Here is a 25,037-nt window from a genome sequence, read left to right on the forward strand (position 1 = left end):
ATGCATTTTTTTTAAAGTTATGCATGACCAGCTTTCTTCTCTTATCAGAAAGGAATGAAGCCCCAAGAGCAAACAAGCGGGAGTGCAGAAATTACACTCACTAAAGCAAAGCAAAACATAAGGTTAACAGCTTCATATTCTATTCTGAATCAAGGGTCTTCAGTCTTCAGATGTTGTCTATAGTGGGTAAAATAAGCATGATCATAAAAGAAGCATACTAACATAAGACAGCATATAATTTGGTGGATGTCAGAATTTAACGTTATGTATCTAATGCTTCCAGTATTTTTAAGTAGAAATTTTGCCATGAATTTTTTTAACTTAGATGGTACTGCTTAGTTGCTGTCTGAGAACACATAGTTCATTTCTTTTATGTAGTTCTACTGAAAGGCTGGTGTGTGCTCTATAACCTGAATGAGATGCTGCTTTAAGAAGGACACTTTATTTCTATTTCAAGATGCTTTCTGTCCCTGTAGATCTTTTTCCAGTACTGCACGATATGAATTAAGTGCATAAAAAGCTTTCCTTTTCCATGTTGTTGTATTGCTGTATGGTCCTCAGCAGTCTCTGTGGTCTCTTTATCCCTGTTAGTTTTTCCAAAAGACTCAGCATAGAAACAGAAGTAAATCTACATCCTTCTTACCCAGAGATAACAAGACAGACTTTTCCTCCCATCTCACTAAGGGAATATTGCAGAGGGGATGTCGAATAATGCTTGCAACAGTTCTTACTGTAGCTTCCTCTTATTTGTGAGTATTCATTACTGGTCATAATGTGCAGCACAGTTGAGAATCAAAAAAATTATTCATAAAGTGGCATGGATGAAATCTAGTAGCTTTTCAGTAGGGCTGGGACAAATATTTTGTAGTAGTTGGAGAATTAGAGCATATTGTGTTGCATCAGCAACAGAAGCGATCAAGGTCTCCTGTCCTCAGCAAACTGATGTGATGCACACCTGGAGCATCTCTGAACTTCCTACCCAAGACCAGGCAAAACAAGGAAAGTGAGAGACACCTCTGCTTGACAGACCTGCTCTATTACCTAGGTCATTGCAAAGGAAATTAAGTTTGCTAGTTTAGGACTAGCAGAGTATGATTTAAATAGACACGAAAGATAGATAATAAATAGATAATAAAATAGATAATAAAGAATTGCCATACACCTTTTTTCTATTGTTTGAGGGAAAAATGAGTGCTTGCCACCATTGTATGTGGAGCACATAAAGCACATGAACACTGGAGGCTCATAGATCTGGATGGTATGATTTCCTTACTGAATCAGAGGGATTCCATCACTGTGCCATTTCTCTGTATTTGCTTCCTGCAGCAAGAAGTCTTTAAGTTAGCAATCGGCAAGACTGGGTAGAAGAGGAATGTTTCAACTCTAATGGGCTGAAAATATCATGCTGCTGCAGCTAGTTCATGCTAGAATTTTCACAATGGAAAATATTAAAATGTTAATTCACTCTGCTGTTTTCAGCAATTTGTTCTTTCTTGGTGAACTGCATATATGTGGTTAGAAGTTGTTTCTTTTCTTTAAGCACTCCCAAGTTTGTATTTTTTTTTCAGAACTGAGATTAAAGATGTTTATTCAAATGAAATGAGCAATTTGATATGTGAAATTTTGCCTCAGTGTCATTTGCTATTAGGTCACAACAAACACAAGACAAGAAAAAATATGTTTGCAAGTATTAAAACGCTGGATTTTGACTATTTCAGAAAATAGAGCCACTGTGAAGCTCTTCTGAGCTGACTACAAAAATTAAAAATACTCTGGTCTTCCCATTTGGCTATTCTGAAAAGAATAGCAGGGTTTTATCACTGCTATAGTGATTTTCATCTTGAATCATCTGCGTGGATGTTAAGTAATGAATTCCCATGAAAATGAGATTAAATTAGTACCATCTTGTTTCTGTCACTGGGCAAACTGAGGCCCAGGTCAAGCATTTCCTTTTTTCCCCACCTTCTGTTCAGGCCTCTCTGAGCTAGCTCAGATTGCTTGCTAAAGTCATCCTTCCTTAAGATCAAGGTGTTGCAAAATCAATACTAGATTATGTTCTTTGCTGTTAGCCTGAGCAGCTTTTTCTATTCCCCAGAACTTACTTATGTGCTGTTGTATAGAGGTCATCTTTCTGCCGAATTGCTGAATAATCCAGCAGGGTGCAGGGCCGAGTTCCCTTTCCAGAAGCAGAGAGCCAAAAGTAAAAGTCACTTTGTACACTTTTGTCACCTCTACATCAAAAAGATTGGCAAAATAGAGAGAAGTAAGTGAGAAGCAACAAAAGGGGTTCATGGGTTGAGGAGACTGATATAGGTAGTAAAATAAAATAGATAATACCAAATACACAATCTTGAGGTTTCCTGATTAAAAGAAGCTTGTGGGGTTTTTTTTTTGTTTGTTTTGTGTTTTGTTTTGTTTTTAAATGCATATTGCAATGGCCACCAGATGAGTTGGAAACAAATTTCTGCAGATGCTGCTCTTTTTTATTCCATTTTAACTCAGGTCACTTCAGGCAAGATTAAAATCTAGGTCTTACTCACTGACACTGTAACAACTTACAGGTTTTATCAATAGTAGATGACAAGAAATCAAGAGGAGTTATGGTTGTGTTGCATTTTTAAAAGTTGAGCCAATTTCCTTTTTTTAGTCTTACTCAAAATAAATATATTAAAAAATTATCCATTTAAATTAATATTTAGATCCACATGACAGACTACAAGTATTTTGAAGGTATACAGAAAGAAGTTACAGAAATTGTTAGAAATTAAAGAGTTTAAAATGACCATTTTCCCACATGCTTGAAAAAACTCACGTTACGAATGGAGAGAGCAGAGTTTCAAGGCTGGAACCTACATACATTATTTACATCTACTACTCACATAGTTGCCAACCTTTTGTGATAGAAATTACTCAAGGCACTGCCATCTCTTTTGTCCTTGTACCATCATTTTAGGTAGGAAACTGCCAAATAGGCCACTTGTGTAGATTATGTAATTTTGTCCCGGTCATAAATAGGACAAACACAGGAGCCCCTTTTACACTCTTCATGACTTTTTTCATCTATGTAATTCTGTCTGGGGAGCTGATAGCTTTCATTGCTCACGGGTGTTTTTTTTTACTTTTTCTCTAAAATTTTTGTGTTCCTTCTTCGTGCCTCCTAAATTTACATAGATTTATGTTGGAATGAAACCCAGACCTCTGACACAAAGGCGTATGCTTTATTATGAAAAACAGTTTCCTTCCAGGCACCCCACCATTATGCATTATCAAGTGTTGCATTGCCTTGGTGGTTTTTGTTTTCTTGGACGGGCTTTAATCCCTGAAGCAGAATCAAGCCTACGGTGTCTGACATGTCATGTCTCAGCTGGATTCACCTGACTGCTGCTTTGCCTTGCCTTTTGCTTTACCTGTCTTTGTGCCTTTGCAGCATGGCTGATGCCCCCATGTCCTCCTGCTGGGGCTTTGCCTGCCACTCAGGGCAGGGAGCAGCAGGGAGGACACAGCCTGTGCTGCTGCTGGATTTAGGAATAATCTCCAGGAAGGCACATGCTTCCACTGCTGCTGCTACCCCCATCATCCTGCAGTTCAGGATCTAACTCAATACATGTGTTGTGCACACTGGGAGAAAACAGTCTGCATTTTGAAGCAGAACTTCTGCATCTCTCACAAAGTCCAGCCTACCTGGCCTGTCTGTTTCTTGCAGGTGAATGGTTCTCACTTCAGTGTAGACATCATGTCCCAGTGCAGCCTTTCAAGATTGTGCCCACACGTGATTTTGCTCTCTCTTTGCAGGGGTATGTAGTTGATGAACATGCAGCCATGCAAGCTCGATGGGAAGAAGCATCTAGAGACACAATCAAGAAGACAACCAAGCCATGCCCCAACTGCAATATTCCAGTAGAAAAAAATGGTAAATTTATTATATATCTTGTATTTAACTGTCTTTTAAAATTCATTTTACCAAATAAATGTATAAATGTGCATGCGTACATATTCATAGTATTATTCCAAGATAGGGAGAGCACACAGAGCTTGAATAATTGCCTCTGTCACTTTATCTAAATTATCTTGAAAACATTAACTCTAAATCACTTAGTACTAAAACCACCAATCAAGCCTCACAAAATGCCTGGCTGTTTTGTAGGGAGGGAAAATGAGGCACTGGATGTAGCATTCATATGACTGGATATCCAGCTAGTTGTCTAGATTTACTATTGTCACTGGGAAAAATAGACATTGTAGGGTAAAACATATCACAATGAAGCAGAACATATGTCTAATGTAGGACAGAAGAATCACACCTAAAAGTGGGATGTGGAGAATGAGTCCTGCTGTAGATGTCTACACAATATATGGCTGAATTTAGATGAGATTTATCTCAACCCAGTAACATGCCCATAGTAGAAGTGCAAATTAAAGGAAACAACATGAATCCTGACAGTTTGCACTAATCGATGTTTACTGTGTAGGAAGCAAAGTAATCTGCTGGCACTGGGATGGTTAAAATGGGGAACAGGGGATGGTAAATAGGCTATACATTATGCGTTAATGCTATTCCAAGATTTAATGGTATTTATATTAATTAATTAATAAAAATATATTAAATTTATTGCCTAAATATTATAGAAGTATTTAGAGGATGCTTCTCAGTTTTGTGACATCACTTATTCACATGGAACACTGAAAACACCAAATAAGACACTGTGAACTGCAAGAAGAGAACACTTCAAGCAGTGATACTGCAGAAGTATTACTGAGGAAGAAATAGGACAAAATCCTGAAATCTGGGGTTTGATGAAAGAAAAGAAAGCAGTTGGCAGATAGAAAGTGGGAGACACTTTCAAGCACAAGAAACAGAAGGGAAAAAAACCAAGAATTCAAGAGTGGGAAGGCGAGACAAGGTTTGGCATCATGTAGAGAGCAAGGTGGGCAGCAGACAAGAGATAACAGAGGGCTTGGTCAAAAATCTTATTTGCAGACTTGTAAAACAGGCTGGAAACAGAAGTTTTAACTGCATTAGAAATAGAGAGATGATAATATTTAACAGTTTGTGTGTACAGCCAAATGAAAAGAAACCTTCTGGTCAGGTTGAAGGAGTGGTAGGACCTTTATTTTCTCTTATGCTGGGCTACAGAATCTTTACTGTTAAATTATAGGCAGTTAACATTTGTCACAAACAGGATATTCCTGTTTGATACCATTTACACAACTCCCACAAAAGTTTAGGGACATTACTTGTAAAAATCCCCATTTTATCAAAAAGGCAGTTCTACTTTTTACCTTTGAATGAAAACATTTATTGAAAATGGATAATAAGCAGGAAAAGACTTTTCCTTGCTTATAGCCTGACCCAGGTCAGAATAGTGCCTCATAATACAAAATGCCAAAACCCTGGTAGTAGGCTAGAAATGTTTGACACGCTGTAATTGGCTGATTGTGCTGCAGAGATGGGCAGAGAGGAACCTTCTGAAATTCAACAAAGGCAAATACAGGGTCGTGCACCTGGGGAAGAATAACCCCATGCACTAGTACAGGCTGTTGGCTGACCTACTGGAAAGCAGCTCTGCAGAGAAGGACCTGGGGGTCAACAACAAGCTGTCCATGAGCCAGAAGTGTGTCCTTGTGGTCAAGAAGGCCAATGGTATCCTGGGGTGCATTAGGAAGAGCATTGCCAACAGGTCAAGCCCTCTACTCATCCCTAGTGAGGCTGCATCTGGAGTACTGTGTCCAGTTCTGGGCTCCTCAGTACAAGAGAGACATGGAGCTCATGGAGTGGGTCCAATGGAGGCTGTGAAGATGGAAAAAGGACTGGAGCATCTCTCTGAGGCTGAGGGAGCTGGGCCTATTCAGCCTCAAGAAAAGACAACTGAGAGGGGAACCTCATCAATGTCTCTAAGTGTCTGAAGGAGAATGTCAAGAGCATGGAGCCAGGCTCTTCTCAGTGGTGCCTGGCAATAGGAGAAGAGGCAATGGGCAGAAACTGATGCACAGGAAGTTCCACCTGAATATGAGGATGATCTTTACTGTGTGAGTGACCAAGCACTGGAACAGATTGCCCAGAAAGGTTGTGGAGTCCCCCTCACTGGAGATACAGAAGAACTGTCTGGACACAATCTTGCACAATGTGCTCTAGGATGACCCTGATTGAGCAGCAAGGTTGGATCACCACTGTGGTCCCTTCCAACTTTACCTATTCCATGAATCTGTGATTCCAATGAAAAGATTAAAAAAGGACTGTATAAATAAATACGTGATAGGAGAAACAAAGAAAACAGAGGCAAATTATTCTCAGTACCCACTGAAAGGACAGGCAGCAATGCACACAAATTGAAACACAGGAAATTGCGTTTAAACACAAGAACATCCTTTTACTGTGTGGGCAGCTGAGGACTGCAACAGGTTGCCCAGAAAGAGTTTCCATTCTAGGATACATTCAAAACCCAACTGGATGCAACCTGAGCACCCTACTTCAGTATGACCCTGCTTTGAGCAGTGAGGTTTGGACTGGATGTTCTCTAAAGGGACCTTCCCACCTCAGTGATTCTGTCATTCTGCAAATTAATGCATGAAGCTTAAAAAGCGCAGTGCTTGCTTTCTTCTTTGGTCATGGTTACTGCATGTGCCAGCTTGTAGGCTGCCATTTGTAAACTGAGAGAAGCACTTCAGAGCTGCCTAAGTAGCTGACAACTCTACACTGAACTCTGCCGACAGTCTTCATTTGGAAGGAGTACACTGACTCCACACAGGAGAATAATTGTACTTTCCTTCCCCAAATGCATCTGTGGACACTGTCTTTTACAAGGGATAGTGGCAATGCCAATAACTTTTCTGTAATACTCTGTGTAAACTATAGGCATTCCAGAATATTTCTGGATGAAAATAACTTTCCTATAATAGCTGAAGTGAACGAGAGAAACACTTTCCTACAGCTGAGTTCCCCGTCTGAGTGAGTTTAAATACACATCCATGTCTTTTAGAGGACTGCTGTACTCACAAAGCTCTAGGTCACATTGCTTGAGACACTCTCCACTCTGACTGCTGATCTCAGCTGCCATGTAGCAGAGAATAACGTGATGTATCTAGTTTAGAAGGTAGGACCCACGTTTGATAGAGGGTGTCTACTGGGGATTGAGTCCTGTGCCAGGACTAAGTTTTATTCAATGATGGCCTAATACAAATTGTAAGAGAGGACTGGGTCTAAAATTTAAATAAACTGAAACATGGAGGCTGGCCATTGGTATGTTTACATTTAAATAAGATAAAAAATTTTCTGGTGCATTGCATTTTTTGCACAAAGATATAAACTAATGAATAGACCTTGCTATCACAACAATTTTCTCTCTCTGTCAGATGAAGTAGACAGGCCTATTTTAACAAACCAGTTCTTGTGTCTCCTGCAGTTTTTGCATTCTGAGAAACATTCTGGAGTGGCATTTATAAAAAAGGTGGTGTGAGGGTAGCAGTTTGTACAGTAGGGAATACACACTCCCTGTACCTCCCATCACCATTTGGAGTAAAACCAAGATGACATTTCAGCATTTCTTCATACTGTATACTTTTCTCTCAGTTTGAATTATGCAAAAGATCTCTTTGTGTGGTAAGCAACATAATTTCCATTTGAAATGTATTTGACAATGTTAATGTTTTATATATTACAAAATAAACTTTTGATCAAGGTTGTGAGCAGAGAGATTAAAACTGCTCTCATGGTATGGGCAAGTAAGAAGCCCAACACACAGGAAACACTGATGTGATCAAAAGGCTGCTTCAGATACTAAAAAGGTCAAATCAACCTAAATTACTAATGTCATTTTTATATAATCAGCAGTCAGCCACTAAAGTCTGTGTCTTCTGATTTACTCTCTGCAAATCTTGCAGTTGTTGAATACAAATAAAAAAAAATTTAATTTTGTTTATTTTCTGGCTCACAGCTGGACTAGCATAGAGTAACCTTGAGGAGACACCTCCATGACTGCTTTGAGAGGCCATTGACTCATTCTTTTCCCTATCCCTAGCACAGCCTTTTCTAATTTCCTCCTACTCCTGCAGTCCCTAAGGTAAGACCAGCATATTACAGGGAGTAGCAGATTTTAGAAAGCCCAGGGAAATATTCTTCAGGTTTGTACTTTTCTTTTATAAAATATTTTACTTAGTTGGTAAATGAATGCCTAAGAAAGTTGATTTTAACACTCTTAATTGTTGATTAACATCTCTAAGTGTTTGCCAAGTACTAAATCCATTCCATTGCTATTTTGCAGGTGGCTGCATGCACATGAAATGCCCTCGCCCTCAGTGCAGATTTGAGTGGTGCTGGAACTGTGGCCTGGAGTGGAACAGAACCTGCATGGGAGATCACTGGTTTGACTAGTGGTGCTGAGGACAGCCTGTGCTGCTGCTGCTAAAGCTTTCATTTGGGCCAAATTCTGAACTCCTTGCTTAAGCAAAATTCCCAGAGGTTTCAGGGACCCAGGGTTCAGAAGTTGGCCTCGTTTGTTGGTTTTTTTTGCTTTCTTGCATATGCAATCATACCAAAATCACATTGAAGTTATGACAAGGGGTTTAAATTCACTAAGTAAAGAGAGTTATTGTTTTAATGGACAGACTTGCTCATTGTGGTACAAAGAGGGGTAAAGTGCAACTTTCTGAACTTGTGCAGTCTGTCAGCATGGAGAGCAGACAGGGTTACCATGAGGAACTTTACTTGACATTTATAGTCAGGAATCCATAACTCTTGTGAGAGTGAGGAGCCTGCACAGTGTGTATGTGAGTGTGTGAGCATCAAGAAGAGTAGAGGATCTGCTTTTTTCTTTGACCACTTCTTTGCTCATTCAGCACAAATTTTGATTTTGAGGCAGTACTTCTTAACAGCTTTTTTGGCAAAGGGAAGACTGTGGCTCTTAAGTGTTTTCTCAGGGTTTCTTCCTAACAGGCTTTCTGTAGGGACTGGTTTTGCTTTCAAATCAAATTCCCATAGAAACATCCAGCTTTATGCCGTACTTGGGCTTGTGTATTTGTGACATACAACATGAAACCTGCCTACCTACTCATTATAGACTTTGTTACAATGGGAAGATTAGCTAAGAGTGCAGTTTCAGCTCTGTCCGTGACTGTTGCTATAGTGGTGACTGAATCCAATTAAGTGTTGTGCAAGCTAAACTCACAGGGCTTCATTTTTCCTGTCCTTACGGAATACTTTGGACATGGCAAAGTGAGAAAGGAGAACACTTCTCAGGGCTTTTCTCTATCAGCTTTCTCCTAAATTGTATTAGAATATGGGTATAATTCTGAAAATGCATTTGCTGCTCTAACAGTGTGGGCACAGGGACACCTTCATTTTACAACATTAACAGAGTAAGTGAAGTTTAGTAGTATTTCCAAGCCTGAACAATTTTACTATTTGTGATCTTTACGCTGCTGTCTTATTCTGAAATGAAATTGGTAATGTCCACATCCAACATGCCATGTAAGGATTTGCACAATTTAGTTTTGGAAAAAAAACGCACAATAAATAAAGTGGTCAAAAATTTAAACTCTTATTTCTTTTCTTTATTTGAATACAAAGTAAGGGAGTACAGAGATGTTGGGTGGGTCATGCATTGCCTTGACTTATTAAAACTCCCAGCTGAGAGGCTAGCCCTTTGATTAAAACATAATGTTAGAACAAAATAAATGCCACAGCCATGGTCTTCTTTTATCAAGTTTGAACTAATATTTTGTATGGCATGACTGTAGAGTCCTGAAAATATGGGTGTGCCTCATATCAGTACAGAGCAGGAACCTTGAGGTATTAAAAAAATCCCATGCTCACTACAAAAATATCCAATTGGTAAAAGCAGTGGAGTATTCATCTGTCTAAACTGGAAGAGACATTAAAAGTCTGAGGAAACAAGGGAATGAAGGCATGAGGTATCAAAAATGAGAGAGCAAGCTGGTAGAATTAAGAAAATGAGAAAGAAAGAAAGTGACAACAAGAAGACGATGGACATTTCCTAAAGATAAGTGAAAATTTCCTGTGGCACTGGTGAACTAAAATGTATGCAGAAGTAGCTACATTGAAGTGTAGAGATGCAATTGAATGCTGCAATGTAGCTCATTTAAGTACATTATCTTAATGGGGATATTTTACTGTGAGCTCTGAATATCTTATTGTTTGATTTCCTGTACCTGGGTCTATTTTATAATTTACATGGCTTGTTGCCAACAGGCTAGGGAAAAAGTCACAAGGCTTTGATCATGTGTTATATGGGAATTCATCACTATATTTCATGTTCAAAAACATTCAGAATAAAAGAAGTCTGAATCTCTTTCCCATTTTTTTTAGTGTCTTTCTTACAGAGGAAGAAGAAGTTATTCACTACAAGAAAGTTTCACTGAGTTAGAGCCTGCCCTAACAAGTTAATGTTTTAATTGTTATGTAAAAACATGATTTGTGCCCCTGGATCAAGATCCATTGAAGTCAATGGACTGTAGATCAGCTCCTGTATTTCTTTCTGGCCTGGGAAGGGCAGGACAGGCATGAGTCATAAGGCTAGAATAGAAACACCTCTTTTTTGCAAGAATTTGCCAGAGAATGGGATTATGAGCATTCATCTAAGACGTATGAAATAGGACAGGAAAGAAGAATAAAGTTCCAGCATTGACTCAAAATTATCTACTTTTAGAGACTGACTTTATAGGCCTTTGTCACATAGGGTTGCTTCGCACAGGCCAGATTCACACTCTGCTAAAAACAAATGTGTATTCTACAGGTTTTAATAGAACATGTCCTGATCTTCTCTGTGTTAATGGTATATGTGTCTGTGCATACATGCACAAAGTTTGAGATGGTACAGGTTGTAAATCTGATTTCTCTTTACTCTAAGATTCTCATAATTTCCACAATTTAAAGGGCATGAAAAATCAGGATTAATGCTCTGCTGACACTGTAAAAATGCTGGAATTCCTACAGAGATGTGTGAATTAGAGATGAAATGTCCTGTACTGGCAGCTTTTTTTGCATGGAAAATGCTGTTTTAAAAAAAGATATATAAAACTTATTGAAAAAATCTATTTTGCAATTTGAAACAAACCAGAACAGAACAACCAAGTTTTCAGCGTCTAGACTGATCCTCTTATTTCGGCTCTGAAGTATCAGAGTGGAATTCACCTCATCCAAGTTTAGCTCTTTGGTTGGTTTGCTGGCTTCAGAGGCTTGCAGAGAGACCCATTGTGCATGTCTATGGTGGAGCTTGCTGAATTTGTAGTATAATTGGTCATGACTAGAGGCGTGATGGCAACAGCCCTGCCAGAGACAGGGTGTAGCTCATGACGGGACGAACAGGACCTGTTCTCTGTGCTCCTACACGCTCGTGTCTCTACTGTTGCACAGAGAGGGGAGTCTTTCTCTTTTAAAACTTGCTGAACTGGCATTGCTTGCTACCATTCATGAAGCCAGCTTTGGCAAATGCTTTCTCTGGGTTGGCACACGCGTCTCTGGAAGTGGTCCTGGGCAGCCATGGAGGGTAATGAAGAAAAACAGGACTCAAGCACAAAAAAAGAAGGAAACCAACCTGAGGGCATAAGCAGATGGAAAGTTTTCAAGAACTTGTAGGTTTATGTTCTCTACTAGCAATACACATGACATTCAACTGTATTTTCTAAGAAGGTGATTTATTATGGTGATATAAAGCAAAAAAAGAAGTCTGTATCTTTTTATCAAGGTTTGCCTTTATTAATTGAATTCTCTTTACCTTGAACCTTCTTCATCTTTCAGATTAAAACAATTACCAACTTGTTCTTGGTACTGCAATCCAGGATCCTTTAGTGTGTGTTAAATGGATTAAGTACAGGATGTATGCTGAAATATTCAATAATTATTATCATTAAAATAATAACAACAATGAAAATCTCTAATACTTAATTCCAACTGGCAGTGAAATCCAAATACCAAGTAGTTTAAGAAGAAAATACATAGTAGCTTGGTTTCTTCAAGAAAAAGTGTATCTCAAAGCTCAGAGTGAATAATAATTCAGGAGCTGTGATTTTGACTAAAATATCATTTATACATCTGCCTTCTCTCATCGCAAAATGCAAGCCAAATTATTTCATTTTAAAATGTAAGCTTTAAAAAAATCAATAAATGGCATTTCAGAAGAAACATTATGTCGCTGTTGGGAAATAATAGTTATGCTGTGAAAGAAGAGCAAGCAGTAGGGTAAGCTTTTTGCATATGAATAGTAAGATACCATCTATATTGCAAACTGGTATGGTAGCAAGCCTTTTTGCCTACAGATCTTGTAGATCATGTAAACTGAAGAAAAATGGGCATTTGTGGAGGGAAACCTGAGGCACTTGGAGGTGAGAGGCCAGATGCCAAGAGATTCTGCTGGCCTGGAAGACTGGGAAGAATTAACCCTTTGTGCCAAACTTTCTCACAGTATAAAGCATAATATCAACTCCAAAGATTGTTTAGCCCCCACAATGACTAAATTTATCTGGTTCAGTGTTTGACTAATATGGTGTCGTGGTTTAACCCCAGTTAGCAACTTAGTACCGCACAGCTGCTCACCCCTGCCATGGGATGGGGCAGAGAATCTGAAAAAGGTAAAACCCGTGGGTTGAGATAAGAACAGTTTAATAATTGAAATAAAGTAACATATAATAATAATAATAATAATAATTATCATCATCATCATAGAATCATAGTAATGAAAATGGGGATAACAAAAAGAGCAAAAGGAATAAAATTCAAGAGAAACAAGTGCTGCACAATACAACTGCTCACCACCCACCGACTCATGCCCAGCCCCACCCCGAGCAATGATTGGCCTCTCCCAGCCAACTCCCCACAGTTTATATACTGAGCATGATGTTCTATAGTATGGAATATCCCTTTGGCCAGTTCAGGTCAGCTGTCCTGGCAATGCTCCCTGCCAACTTCAAGTGTACTTCCTGACTGGCAGAGCATGAGAAACTGAAAAGTTCTTGGCTTAAGCACTACTTAGCAACAGCTGGAACACCAGTGTATTATCAATGTTATTCTCATACTAAATCCAAACACACAGCACTGTACCAGCTACTAGGAAAAAAATTATCTCAGCTGAAAACAGGATATATGGTGATGGCTGATGCAGAGAAACCCTACACAGAGTTAGAGCAGCAGCAGTAGCAGTAGCTCTTAACAACTAGATTTTGTTTCCAGGCAGCAAAATTCTCATGCTTCCTTCAGTTCCTCACTAAGCAACAGAAAAGCCTGAAGAAAAACGAGACAAAAGTTTCCAGGAGAAGGAAACCCTATGTCCAGTTGTTCCTGATGGTCCTTCAGCAGCCTCACCCAGATACATCTGACAGCACAGCATTGACAGCTATTCAATGAGAAGAGAAAAATGTACTACATTTTATCTGACTCAGTTAGTTTTTAAGGAAATATTTCTATCTCTAATGAGCAAATTTAGAAAAGCACCTCTCCTCTCCTTTTTTTTTTTTAAACATGTTTGTCTACTTATTCCCATTACGTTTATTTGTGTATGTGTTTTACATGTTTGCCTGTGTGGTTCCCCTTGTGTATCACTTACTGGTTTTCAGCTGTGTGTGCCTCCTCTTCAGACAGTTTAATGCTGTAGAAGTTTGTAGCTTGATTGTCCAGGAACTACTATAGTTAGTACATGCACTGAATAGGCTCTTCTCATATTCTGGGTAAGTATGTGCAAACCAGAAAAAATGTAAATGGCTTTAAGAAGCGGTAGGGTAGGCAAGTTGAGAGAAGTTCATTTAATCATACAGAGAATAATATTTAATGTAGTGGTTTCCATATCTGTAGAAAGATTTTCTTTTTAGAAATCAGATCATATGCCATTTCATTTTTCTTCATTATTATTAATAGCGCACTTTTCTTTGCTTTTTATTTGTTTTTCTTGTCTGTGTCTCCATTTTTCTGAATAATGGAGTAATGATTCTATGCCAGTAGATAAAATATGCAGCACGACATCACCTGTTACATTACTTTTTGGCTTTTAGCCCTAGAATGCTTGAGGAATTCACATAATCCGTGTTGGCAGGGAAGTGCCATTATCTGTATTCTACAGTCAAGAAATTTACTCCAGAGAGCACAGCCCGACTACATGGAGGCAACAGCTCAAATGCACATTGTCCCTTTCTTCACAACTGGGGAAATCTGGCTGCACCAAAGTGGAGGCCACCTGCATGCTGGGATGGTGATGACACAGGCTCAAGGAAGCAGGAAGCAAATTTGAAGTTTAAGGTCCAGAGGACACCAGTCTGACATTAGGGACACAACAAATAATTTTTTAAAAGGTAGGATTTTCTGTGGCCTAAAGGAGAGTGATCTAACCTGACATCATTAACAACCACTGGGAATTTTACTGCTGGCTTCACTGGGGAAAGGCTAATTTAGAGACTCTGAAAACACCACTTACTTCAACATTTTAGCAGTGCATAGGAGATCTCTGGGAGAATTTTATGTCCCAGTTTCCTCTTTATCTCTTTGTTAGTTGAATATGTCATCTACAAAACACATTCATGCCCACTCTCTCCACCTTGTTTTAGTGCAAACTAAAATCCCTCAAGCAGTGATGTCATGTATGTTTTAAAAACCTTTAGTTAAGTACCATCTGAAGCAACAGACTGTACACTTATTCTTACTTGGTACATGATTGTATTGTCTGCTTCATAAAAAGTAATCCTGACAGCCTGCCAATTACAGCTTCTGGTTACCAGGTCAAAAACTGGTTGGATGAAGACTTAAGTAATGATCAAAAGGTAGTGCCAAAACAGAAAGCAGCAATCAATACAATGAAATAGTATTCAGACACTTCTTCTGTTAGGGCCAATATAATGTTTTTCTTGGTATGGATGCTAAATGCTCCTGAACAGGTCCGACCAACTGCATTTGTTTATGCCTGGAAGCTAAACCTGGAAAGCCCTGCACTGTGCTTTTCCAAAATAAAGAGATCAAAATATGGTAAAAGGGTTTGAAATTTTTAATGAATATCTGAAGTCCATGTGTTCCACAGCTGTTGGAGTTAAAAACCATAAAAAACAAACTACCTCACTAAACTACACTGACATTTTTCAAGTGCCCAGTAAAACAACAAATGCCAGGTTTTCTTTTCATTTTTTAAATCTGCTTCTCAAAGGCCAGAATGACTGTGATATTTACATTAAACTCAGTCAGTTAATGAAGCTGAAATCAATTCTGATTCAAGCTTCCAAGTTTTAGTGGTGATATAACTGAATCTAACATTTCACCAAAATGTTACTCAGGCTTTGCTTAGCAAATATTAAGGTGCTTATTTTCTGATCACTTAGGTCCTTATTTTATTTCAAAAGGACAATAATCAAGGATATTCCTATTGCATTGTTCTGTTGGATTTTACAGGAAGCAAACATAGGTTTCAAACCAGTGCTAGCAATAAGCTCCTGCGTGGTAGGATATCTCCTCCTGAACTAGTGATCTCTTCTCGGTGACATTTACTGTGCACAAATTAAAAACAATCAGTGGCATTTCACTTTCAGTCCTCTATAATGTGTGAGTTTCAGGGTAGAACTGAATAAATAAAAATATAAAGCCAAGTCTACACCACAGAAAGCCTACTTTTCTAGCTGTTCCAGTACAGTTATAGCATGGACCTATCTGATAAAGTACATCAGATTGGTAGACCACTGCATTATACAAAATTAGCTGTAGATTAGCAAATTTACATATTTATGTATGCGATTATACTGGACTATTTTTTTAAGGTTTTTGTCAGTCTAGAAAACTCATAAGGCCCTTCCCTCCTCAGGAAGGGCTCATTTCAATCCATCTTTGTGATGGGTGATGGCTAGGGCAGTCCAGCTGCTCACACATCAACTGTATCATCATCTGGGTTAGCTGGGATGTAGATTGCTGTAATACTTGGAACTTGATATTTGTAAGCACTCAGCTTCCACTTGGGAACCCAAAAAAGGCCAGGTAGTCAAAAGTCATCATCAGATGTACTTTTAAAAAAATACCTTCCTTCAGTGTCTAAGCAAAGGTAGGGCACATACATAAAAAAGAACAGTTGAAACTTTTCTCTGATTCTGAATGCTGAGCAGTATGGGAAAATCAATACATTTTCTTCTTCAAAAACCAAAAAAGTCTATGATCCAGAGCCCTTTGTAATGACTGTACCCAGCATCACTTTTCTGTTATGTTTCCAGCAAACAGTATAAACATCATAGTATTTTGCCAGTTATGTTTATTTAGACATTTGTTATAGATTGTAAAAGGCCTTAGCAGAGCTTTAGCAAGTCTCAGATAAATGTTGTATACTTACGTAGCACTGCTTGGTCCAAAGAAAAATTATGTTTCTTACTGCTTCACCCCACTATGGAAGAGAGCAATATTTTTACAAGCAGTTAAGCCTTGACAGATAAGATGATCTTATGAGGTCCCTTCATATATGTTCCTACAGCATTGTGTTCACCTACTCCCAAATGAAAATTCCAACTTTGAGAACTATTCAATGAATTATTTAATTGCTTGCAGGAAGAAAGAGAGATCCAGAAACCTTTCCTATTAATGCAGTTGTCTCAGATCCAGAAGCTTTCTTTGCTGGTCAATGCCATTACCACACAGATCTTTCTACCAGGAGGTTTTATCAGGAGGTTTTTCTAATACTTAACACTACCTAATTTCTTTACTTTTTAAGCTATTAAGATCTCAGGATTAGAAAGGACTTATGGTTTGTTGTGTCCAGCCTACCATCACAGGTACCTTGTTATGTAAGTCTTCCCATGAATTTACAGAGTGCCATGGCAAGCAATTTTTAAGTCCCATTTGCTTTCATGACAAAGCAATTCTGCCATATGATCCCAGATGCTAGGGTTTAGAAACCTTTCCATGCCAAGGTATTAATGGTCACCTTATAATTATTTATCATTATATCAATATAATTTGTAACTTTAAGGTTTTTGTTTTCCTGTTTATGTTTCTTGTTCCCTTTGTTCCCTGATTGGTTGGAGAAGACAGCAATCATATTTCCACTTCACTTGTTTTATTAGGCTTAATAGGCTACGCTTAAAAGCTTGAATAAACATTTCTCTAAACATCCTAGAATCAAGAATAAGTGATGGACTTTGGCATAGGATGCAAGTGTGGTTGCTCCACTGCCTTCTGTGGCATTTATGCTTCCATGTCTCTAGTGGAACCACTCCTGACCATGCCAGATCACAACATGTTGTTCACAGAGATGTCATGCTGGCAATTCATAATCATCGTACAATTGTCCATCTCACCCAAAACCTTCTTCATCTCGTTTCCAAATGATGCTCTTCTGATTTAGGAGGTGTCTACACTTTCTTTCTGACATAATTTTTCTTGGTTTCTGCATTTATACAGTTCTAGATGACTGCTGCTGTGCATCTCAGGATACAGGCAAGTTACTGTGAGCTAGTAAGGATCCTGTGGTAATCACCTCTATGTGTAGTTGTATTCTGTTAAAAATGTTTTTTCCACATGCTACAAGGACATTTTTTTTTACTACTTTACAGTACTGTAAATCTGCTATGTTCAATGAATTTGGGTTTGAATACCTCCAGTGTGGCAACTTATTTAATTGTTTGCCAAACATGCTTCAGTTCTTTATCCATTGAGGTTCATCTATACTGCTATTGGTAGAACTCACATAGATGTAGATTAATGTTGACCCTGTCCAGCAATTAAGTACTCACCCAAATGCTCACTCCCACACCCAGCAGGATGGGGGAGAGAGTAGGAAGAGCAAAAGCAAGAAAAAACCCTCATCAGTCAAGTTAAAGACAGTTTAATAACTGAAGGTATGAAAAAACTAATAATAGCGATACAAAAGCAATCACTCAGCACCTTCCACAAGCAGATGGATGTTCAGCCAGTCTCTGAGCAATGGCTACTTTAGAAAGACAGCCTCTCAGGTTTTATTGATGGGCATGATATTAAATGGATTGGAATATTGACTTGGTCAATTCAGGTCAACTGCCCTAGCTGTGTCTCCTCTCAGCCTCTTGCCCACCCCTGACTTACTTACTGGGAAAAATAGAATGAGTGGGAAAAATAGAAAGCCTCAATGCTGTGCAAGCTCTGTTCAGCATCAGATAAAACACTAGTGTGTTATCAACACTGTTTTAGTCCCAAATCCAAAATACAGCACCATACTGGCTGCTATTAGGAAAATTAGGTCTGTACCAGCCAGACCCAGTACAAACAGTTTGCTTTACGCTGGCTGGTACAGGATACTGCTACACATGTGGTCATGGCACTATGCATCACCTCCCACCTTGGGTCCATAACTGCTCAGATGCCTAACAAGGGTCGAACTAATGATTAAGACTTTTTTTCCTCAGCGTGAGTACTGACAGGTTTTCTGTACTTGACTGGCAGCCTACTTTTATAAATTTATTACCTCTGAGATTTCTTTGACTTGGCAAAACCTGGTTGAAATTGGCTAACTTTGAAAAGCTTCTGTGGGAGGACTGACAGACAGCTGCACAGACACAAATGGGGACAGCAAGGAAGGTAGGCCAAGACCCAAGTAGCTACATGAAATTCTCACTGAGATACGGGGGAGTGTGAAGTAAAGTCAGAGAGATAAAGCCAAGGAAGCTAAACAGACTCATTTTGTCATTAAATGATGGTTACACAAAGCATTAAGCATTCCCAGTCCAGTCTTAATTTCTACTATAAATTGAGATCAGAAGTTCCCTATTACCTTAAGGGGAAAATTATTGCATAAATTTGGATAGGTGGCTGTGATAAATGGATTATCATATACCCACCCCACTGCCTCTTTTGGGGCTGTATAGGAAGCACGGAGACGTTTGGTGGATTCAGCCCAAAAGCTGGGTCTTGTCCTGTGGTGTTATTGAGTGATGTTTCTACCAACTCTGTCTCATGGGGAGAACAAGGTTGGCATTAATTAAAACACATCAGTGATGAAAATTATAGAAATTATCTGATTCATTTTCACCAAGTGTATGCCTGTTTCTGACTTGACTACAGATGAAGTTTGAAGCAATCACACTCCTAACTCGGATATGTCTGTTAAAAATCTCGAGTTGGTGGGACAACACCGGCAGCAGCCTGCCTGCTTTTGGCTACTGTTTGAAGATCACCAGGACACAGGCAGCTGCACCTCCCAGCTCTCCAGGGAGGACATTCAAGGCACAGCTGACTACAGTCAAAGTGTTTTCTGTAGTGGCACTAGCCAAGTGATACATGGATTATAGAACCAACCTTCTCACTTCATGCTGCTTCAAAGTATGTAACACTCAGGGGAGAGATGAGAGAAGGAAAAGCATAAAGGTGGCTTTCAGTGATCTTCAGTCTGACAGATTCCAGGCTGGGCCCATTTGTCAGCAAGGAGGGAACAGAAAGAGTTTCCAGAGGGAATTATAATGGGTTTTTATCAGTAAGTGCCAGTGTTTGAAATACTGCCACATAATCACATCCTTGTATTATCCTATTTAGTTTAACATTTTGGGAATTTTTAAAAGTATATTTTGCTTGGTTTTTATTGAAATCATTGTACTATGGTGATTAGAAGAATATAAACTATATTGCTAGATAATAACTTTAAAAAAAATTAAATGGAACACATTTTAAAAGAATGTGTTCCACTCTTTATTGCAGTATCTAAGAAAACTGAAGTTAAAAGAGTATTTTGCCTTTTCTGTCATTTATGCACTTTTAAGCATTTTGCCCAGAATCTTGTCTTAGACCACCAAGTAGGGACTAAATAAATTGCATTTTATAGACATTGAGGAGAATATTAAGAAGGTATAGCAGGTATGATTTTACCCTCATATGCTTCTTGGAGCATATACTACTCTATAGCATGGATAGAGATCTCATTTCTTTATCACAGGGTCACAGAATCACACAATATGCTGAGTTGGAAGGGACCCATAAGGATCATTGAATCCAACCTTTAGCCCTGCACAGGACCATCCCCAAGAGTCACACTATGTGCCTGAGGGTGTCGTCCAAACGCTTCTTGAATGCTGTCAGGCTGGTGCTGTGACTCCTTCCCTGGGGAGCCTGTTCCAGCACTCAACCACCTTTTTCTAATATCCAACCTAAACCTCCCCTGACAAAATTTCAGGCCATTCCCTCGGATCCTGTCACTGGTCACCACAGATCAGTGTCTGCCCCTCCTCTTCCCTTCACGAGGAAGTTGTAGATTATGATGAGGTCTCCCCTCAGTCTCCTCCAGACTGAACAGATCAAATGACCTCAGCCACTCCTCATACAGCCTCCCCTCAAGGCCCTTCACCATTTTTGTTACCCTCCTTTGGACACTCTCTAAGAGCTTAATGCCTTTCTTACATTGTGGTGCCCCAAACTGCACACCATATTCAAGGTGAGGCCGCACCAGCGCAGAGCAGAGAAGGACAATTCCCCCCCGCCTCGACCGGCTGGTGATGCTTTGCCTGATGCCCCCCAGGACATGGTTGGCCCTTCTGGCTGTCAGGGCACTGCTGACTCATATTCAACTTTCCATCAACCAGGACACCCAGCTCCCTTTCTGCAGCACTGCTTTCCAACATCTCATTCCCCAGTCTGTATGTACATCCAGGGTTGCCCCATTCCAGGTGAAGAATCCAGCACTTTCCCTTGTTGAACTTCATATGGTTGGTGATTGCCCAGTCCTATAATTTGTCAAGGTCTCTCTGCAGGGCCTTCCTGCATTTGAGGGGGTCGACAGCTCCTCCTAGTTTTGTATCATCTGCAAATTTGCTTAGTATCCCTTCCAGTCCTGTGTCCAAGTCATTTATAAAGATGTTGAAGAGCACAGGGCCTAAGATGGAGCCCTGTGGAACCCCACTAGTGACAAGTCACCAGTCTGATGTCACCCCATTCTAGATTACCCTCTGTGCTCCACCTCTAAGCCAATTGCTCACCCACCACATGATAGGAAGGAATAAAAAAAATCTCCTAAACGCTTTCACAGGATTTTTTTTTTTCAGAAAGAAAACAAAAACAAACCACTTCACTGGTCAGGAAATTATTTAAAAACATATACAACATTTTAGCAAATGGTAGCACCACCATGTAATTGGCTTCAGTGCACCCACTCTGCAGACAGCAATGGCTTGTCAGAAACCATTTCTCCAAAACAGGCTTTAATGTTTCTGGACACCCTAAGACTTCCATACTCTGAGAGCAAACATAATAATATTAAAATCTTTGCTTGTAGCTATAGATCTTGTGCAGTTCAATCATGTCCTACTTTAGTGAGAAAGGAAAAAGTAATCTTTTTATGTACAACTTTGTCCTTCTGTTACTTCCTAGTTATAGACATTGCAAATCTTGAATTGCAAACTTCATAAATGGTGGTACCAGACGCCTACTGAACTACCACAAATACAAGAATAACACTTCAGTCATGATTCATTCTTTGAATCAACCGTTTTGATGTCTTTGCATCAACAATGAACATTTTTATAAACACGTCAACCAACACAGGAAATTAAGAACATTGGAATGTGCATTCTAACCTTCATCTGATGACTTGCAACGGCTTGAGCAAAATGCATTAATGTCTATTTGCAGAAACCTCCGGCAGAATTATTCTGTGACAAAATATCTCCTTCTGTACTACGTTGCTGAGGAGCAACAGTTGCTCCAAATATTATTCAGAATTTCTCATTTAATAGCAAAAAAAAGCAAACAAACCAACCCTAGTAGATACTTTGGCTTCAGTTTTAGCTTCTTATTACCTTAAATAAACAAACAAGCACGTTGTAATTTCGTCAAGAACTGAGTCTTGAAGAGTGAGCAGTGGTAGGAAATTTCAGTTTGAAAGTCGAGAATTGTCTAGGGTTGTAAACCATTGGAAGAGCTTTGCTATAAAGGAAAGTATTAGGCATGCTTTTTCTTTTTGCTGTCAAAATCTCTTAGACCTGGACACTGTAGTTTTCATTAATTACACTACTAGCTATTATGTCTAAGGGACAGTGTTTTGACCCTGTACACACAAATGGCTGGGTTATCAAATGTCCTGTATTACAGTAGAGAGGAAGCTGTTAAGTAGGATGATAAAACAGTTTTATCATCTTTTGTCTGCTGCTGTTCAGGCTGCTCCTGCATACTTCAGTCTTTGCCAGCCAGGAGTGCTGGGCATTACGACTGAAAGAGGCTGCACACCAGGATTTATGGGACCAGACACTGCACAAAAGGTAATGGAAAAACTGCGCTTGCAGAACAATATCTGGACTTAATGACACATCCCTCTCTCACTGACAATCCAGATTCCTTCTCTTTGAACTTGATATTAAGTTCATTCTACATCTCTCTGGTGAGAACCTAACTCATCCCAGATGATGACTACCATGTTCCTACACACCTTTCTTGGGAAAGGGGGGGGAAAGGAGGGCATTTAGAAGAAGCACAAATATGCTGACTGTAGGATTAAACAGGAAACCTTGGGCCACAGAGGCTGGGGAAAAACCACCACCTAAAAGACCAGACAAGATCCATTGTCCTGATCTCCCCCAGCAGGATGTAGAGAGACTTTGCATGATGCTGTCAGATATCCCATTGTTTTCTCCTTCCCTATGTAAATCCTTCTTTTGGGTAAAGCTGACCACCCTTCCCCAGTATAACCCTGCTTACTGGAAATATCAAATCCTTTTTCCCCCAAATGTAAATACTGGATCCGAGAAATGTAAATCCCTTTTTTCCTTTATGTCACCCCTCTTACTGGAAATGCTAATAGATTGTGGAAACCCCTGTTTGGAATAACCCTGCCTCCTCATTAGCATGTAAGCCCCTGAGACCCTTAAATAGCACTTGCATGTTCAATAAATGATTCCAGTTTTTGCCCCCATAGCTGGGATCATGATAGCTTTGTTAGATCGTTACACTCTCCCCCCTCCTTAGGAGAAGAGTTGCCTATTGGAAGTCAGTCACTGTACCTTTCATACCTTTCTGCATAGATCCGATGTCAGCAAGGACATCCTTGGATGTCAGCAAACATCCTCTGAAGAATTTTGCTGAAGTGGCTGAAGACACTACTGTGCCTCTCTGCCCTTCTTCTGTTACTTGCCTTATTCCAATGAACAGTTAGCATAGATCACCTTTGGGGGTGATTTTGTTGAAAATTTGTCCTATGCCTTGGAGCAGTTAAGGCACGGGCACATGTTGTTCCTTTATCTTCTATAGGATTAATAACCCAAGAGGATAGGAAGGGCAGCTATGAGACCAATAACATCTGAAAATACTCCTGCAAGATTTGCCAGAGTCTGTGTGCTGAAAAGCTCCCCAGCTACAGTGGCAAAGCACAGTTAAAAGGCCACAGTCTCCTCTAGTGTAAACCAGTACCTAGTGTCACAGAAACTATATATTTATCAGTAAATAAATATTCAGCCATCATAAGGCAAGGTTCCCTACACTTTACATGCAACTGGCCTGCATGTCAGGCCAGTCCAAAGCTTCCCTCTATGGAGCTGCAGGTCAATCCCATTCCCACCTGCCCCAAATCATCCCCCAAGGAGCTGCCACAACCTTCCCAAAAGTAATTTGCAGTCACTCAGGTAGTGAGCTGAACACAACGTTAAAGAATTCTGCTCTTGTCTAATTAAGATAATGCAATCAATTGGTCCACAAATACTTAGGAATCTTCTTAATAACTCTATTTTTATCAGCTTGAGTGCCAGATGTGGTAGTGTGAGGTAATCATCAGTGATATTTGAATTCAGGGAAGTTTTAGCTTACTGTGTTTTTGCTCATTAGCATTTGCTCCCTGGTAACTCACTCCCTCTGCCATTACTCTGCTGGCTCCTATTTGCTGATAGCATCCAAATAATTTTCTTGAAATTACTTTAAAAGTAATGATGGCCATGCTTCCAAAAATACTCTTAATAACCAGCTTCTAGGCACAATTTCAGGATACAGGAAACTAAAAGGAAAAAAAGAAATAAACTTGAATTACTTTTAAGAAAAAAAAAATTGACCAAGAAGGTTTTCCAGAACTACTTTCCTGTGGGAAGAGGCATCTTGACTATTTGTTTGCCTTCATTTTCTAATTTAGAAATGGCCTTTGGATTCCCAAAAACATTTAGAATAAAATAGTTCATTTATAAATTAAACAACCTCTGCTGCTGAAGCTTGTCATTTGTTGCCCCTATTTACCTGTGGAATAGTATTAGTAATATTTTAGCCGTTCTTACAAAGCCTTATTGTGCTTCATATTGTCTAGCATTATAGAAGAAGACTGTTCATACCCTTAAGGTGTCATGACCCAGATGGCTGGTATTTCCTCCCTCCCACCTCACTTCTGTGACCTCTACTGTCGTAACAGCCACAGTCAAAGGGCAAGTTACTCTCAGAGACACATCATATTTCCACAAGGTCCTACTCCATTAAAAGAAGAGCTGAAACTCAATGGCAAAATCCACAAAATGCTATGAAAGCAGCTGGACTCCTCTAGTTGTGATACACAGTGATTCAGCACAGGAGCACAGGAGCTGCTTTTGGCTGTTGGATGAAGCATACCACTCTGTGCAGAAGTCTATACCATGAGCTTGTGCAAACATCACTTTTTTTTCACATGATGGAGATTCCTGAACATGCAGAGAATTGCTGTTTGAAAGTTCATGTGTCTTGGTAAGTGAATGTAACACTGACTGTAAGATCCTTACACTGCACTAAACTGAGCATTGGCAAAACCCCTTGCCTTTGTAGAAGCTTTAATAATTTCAAGTGGATTTGTGGAAAGTCCCCTAGGCACAACTCAGTGCAGGAGGGTCCACTTAGGATTGCAATCATTTGACCCATGCCAATGAATGGGTTTTGGTTTTAATTTCTTTGGCTAAATTATGTATTTGAAGTAAGAGAGGAAAAAAAAGCATTTCATACCTGCCAGGTAGAAAGTTTTCCCTCCGGCAAAAGACTTTTTAACCAGTTGTCATGATGATATCACACTGCCTGATGTAGGTCTTGGAACAGTGCTAGTATGAGGTGGAGATTTTTCAGCCATGGGTTTGGTATTCTATCTGTGTTGAAAAAAACAATTTTTTTTAATTTATTTTTTTGTTTC

General features: G+C 39.4%; 1 protein-coding gene across 4 annotated transcripts in view; it reads left to right on the forward strand.

Moving 5' to 3' along the window:
- The window catches only part of PRKN (parkin RBR E3 ubiquitin protein ligase), a 706,049-nt gene extending 696,519 nt beyond the window's left edge, over positions 1 to 9,530 (forward strand). For all 4 annotated transcript variants that reach the window (XM_051811267.1, XM_051811264.1, XM_051811266.1 and 1 more), the window contains exons 11-12: positions 3,793 to 3,910; positions 8,259 to 9,530. In XM_051811267.1, coding sequence (XP_051667227.1) covers positions 3,793 to 3,910; positions 8,259 to 8,368 — 228 coding nt within the window. In that variant the 3' untranslated portion in view covers positions 8,369 to 9,530. The remainder of the gene's footprint in view (positions 1 to 3,792; positions 3,911 to 8,258) is intronic.
- Positions 9,531 to 25,037: the final 15,507 nt, after the last annotated feature.

This window comes from Manacus candei, unplaced genomic scaffold (assembly GCF_025592945.1).
Source record: "Manacus candei isolate 608988 ecotype Guabito, Panama unplaced genomic scaffold, ASM2559294v1 h1tg000081l, whole genome shotgun sequence".
NCBI classification, from domain to species: domain Eukaryota; kingdom Metazoa; phylum Chordata; class Aves; order Passeriformes; family Pipridae; genus Manacus; species Manacus candei.